The following is a 1,643-nucleotide window of genomic DNA, read 5'->3' on the forward strand; positions in this document are numbered from 1 at the left end:
ACACACACACACACACACACGCACCACCCTGACACCACTACATGCACACAGTACCAGCTCAAGAAGTACGCCGAGGCCACCCTCGGGAGTGGCAACCTCCGCCTGGCCGTGGTTCTGCCCGACAATGAGGATCTCAACGAGTGGCTCGCCGTGAACACGGTCGATTTCTTCAACCAGATCAACATGCTCTACGGCACGATCACCGAGTTTTGCACCGCCGAGAACCCCGAGTGCCGGGTCATGTCGGCCGGCGAGCGGTACATCTACTACTGGTCCGACGGGTCCAAGAAGAAGCCCGTGGCCCTCAACGCCCCGGAGTACATCGATCAGCTGATGACCTGGATCCAGCAGCAGCTCGACGACGAGACCATCTTCCCCTCGCGCATTGGCGTCCCCTTCCCGAAGAACTTCCAGACGGTCGTGCGCAACATGTTCAAGCGCCTCTTCCGCGTCTATGCCCACATCTACTACTCGCACTTCCCGAAGATCGTCAGCCTCGGAGAAGAGGCCCATCTGAACACCTCGTTCAAGGTACGCGCTGGGGCCGGTGCTGTCGCGAGGGGGGGGGGGGGGCGGGGGGAACATGCATATCTCCCTTGGATGGATGTGTGGTGGCATGCGCTTGCCGAGACTGACTCTCTCTCTCTCTTTCTCTCGCTCTGTGTCTCCTGTGCGCGCCCCATACGCTATGTAGCACTTCATCTACTTCGTTCAGGAGTTCAAGCTCATCGAGGAGCGCGAGCTGGCCCCCCTGGCCTCGCTGATCGAGTCGCTGGTGGGCGAGCGCGGTGCCTCGGCCGCCTCCGCCGACGCCAAGCCCTCCTCCTAAGGGGGCGGGGGCAGCGACAGGGGAAGACTGGGGTCGAGCATGCATACCATGTCACGCGCCGCCCCTCTTCCTCGGAAAATGGACCCAACCGTCGCCCCCCGGGTCACACCCTCTCCCCTTCCTCGCTGCGCGCCCCCCCCCCCCCCCCCCCCCCCCCGGCCTCTTCACGGGGCGGGGGGGGGGAGTGTGCACTGGACGTGCCGCGCCACACATGCACACGTACGTGTACCCGCTCGCGTGTGAGGGACAGTTGCCCCCACGCGGCGTACGTGCGCGTCCTCCCCCTCCCCCCCCCCACACCAGCAGGAGAGAGGGCCTCCCAGTGTGCGCATGGAAGGGCCACATGTGTGCGCGTGCACGCCAGAGAGCAGCATGCGCACAATCTCCCACACTCCTCTTATATACACACCAACAAATGCCTTTTCTCTTTCCTTCTCCCCCCTCCTTCTTTCTGTGCGTGCGTGTGCGGGTGGTGTTCCCGCTACGGGGCGGGGCATCTCCGTGGATGGAGATGCGGCGCGGGTGGTGCGCCGCCACAGAGGGGATCGATCACCGTGGCCCTCTCCGGGGCTGGGGAGGGTGGCATGCGCCGCGATCTCGTCGAGAGTGGGCGGGCAGTGTGCCCGAACATTGACAAGAGGCTTCCGACGGTCAGACGCCCCGGGCAGGCGAGCCAATCGGGCTACGGCCGAGGGGAGGGGACCGCCAAAGGGGGTACCGCCCGGAGTTTCCCGGGCCCATGTTTTTGCCTCTCTCACTCGCGGCTGCTCCCCCTGCAGGTGTTTTGGGCGACAACGGGGGGGGGGGGGGGGGG

At 65.2% G+C, this 1,643-nt stretch overlaps 1 protein-coding gene across 1 annotated transcript in view; it reads left to right on the forward strand.

The window, feature by feature from the left end:
- The window catches only part of H696_02692 (maintenance-ploidy protein MOB1 (MPS1 binder 1)), a gene marked incomplete at both ends in the record, with an annotated part of 3,896 nt that extends 3,067 nt beyond the window's left edge, over positions 1–829 (forward strand). The window contains 2 exons of the mRNA XM_009496604.1: positions 52–531; positions 695–829. Coding sequence (XP_009494879.1) covers positions 52–531; positions 695–829 — 615 coding nt within the window. The remainder of the gene's footprint in view (positions 1–51; positions 532–694) is intronic.
- Positions 830–1,643: the final 814 nt, after the last annotated feature.

Source organism: Fonticula alba, assembly GCF_000388065.1.
Source record: "Fonticula alba strain ATCC 38817 unplaced genomic scaffold supercont2.4, whole genome shotgun sequence".
NCBI lineage: Eukaryota > Rotosphaerida > Fonticulaceae > Fonticula > Fonticula alba.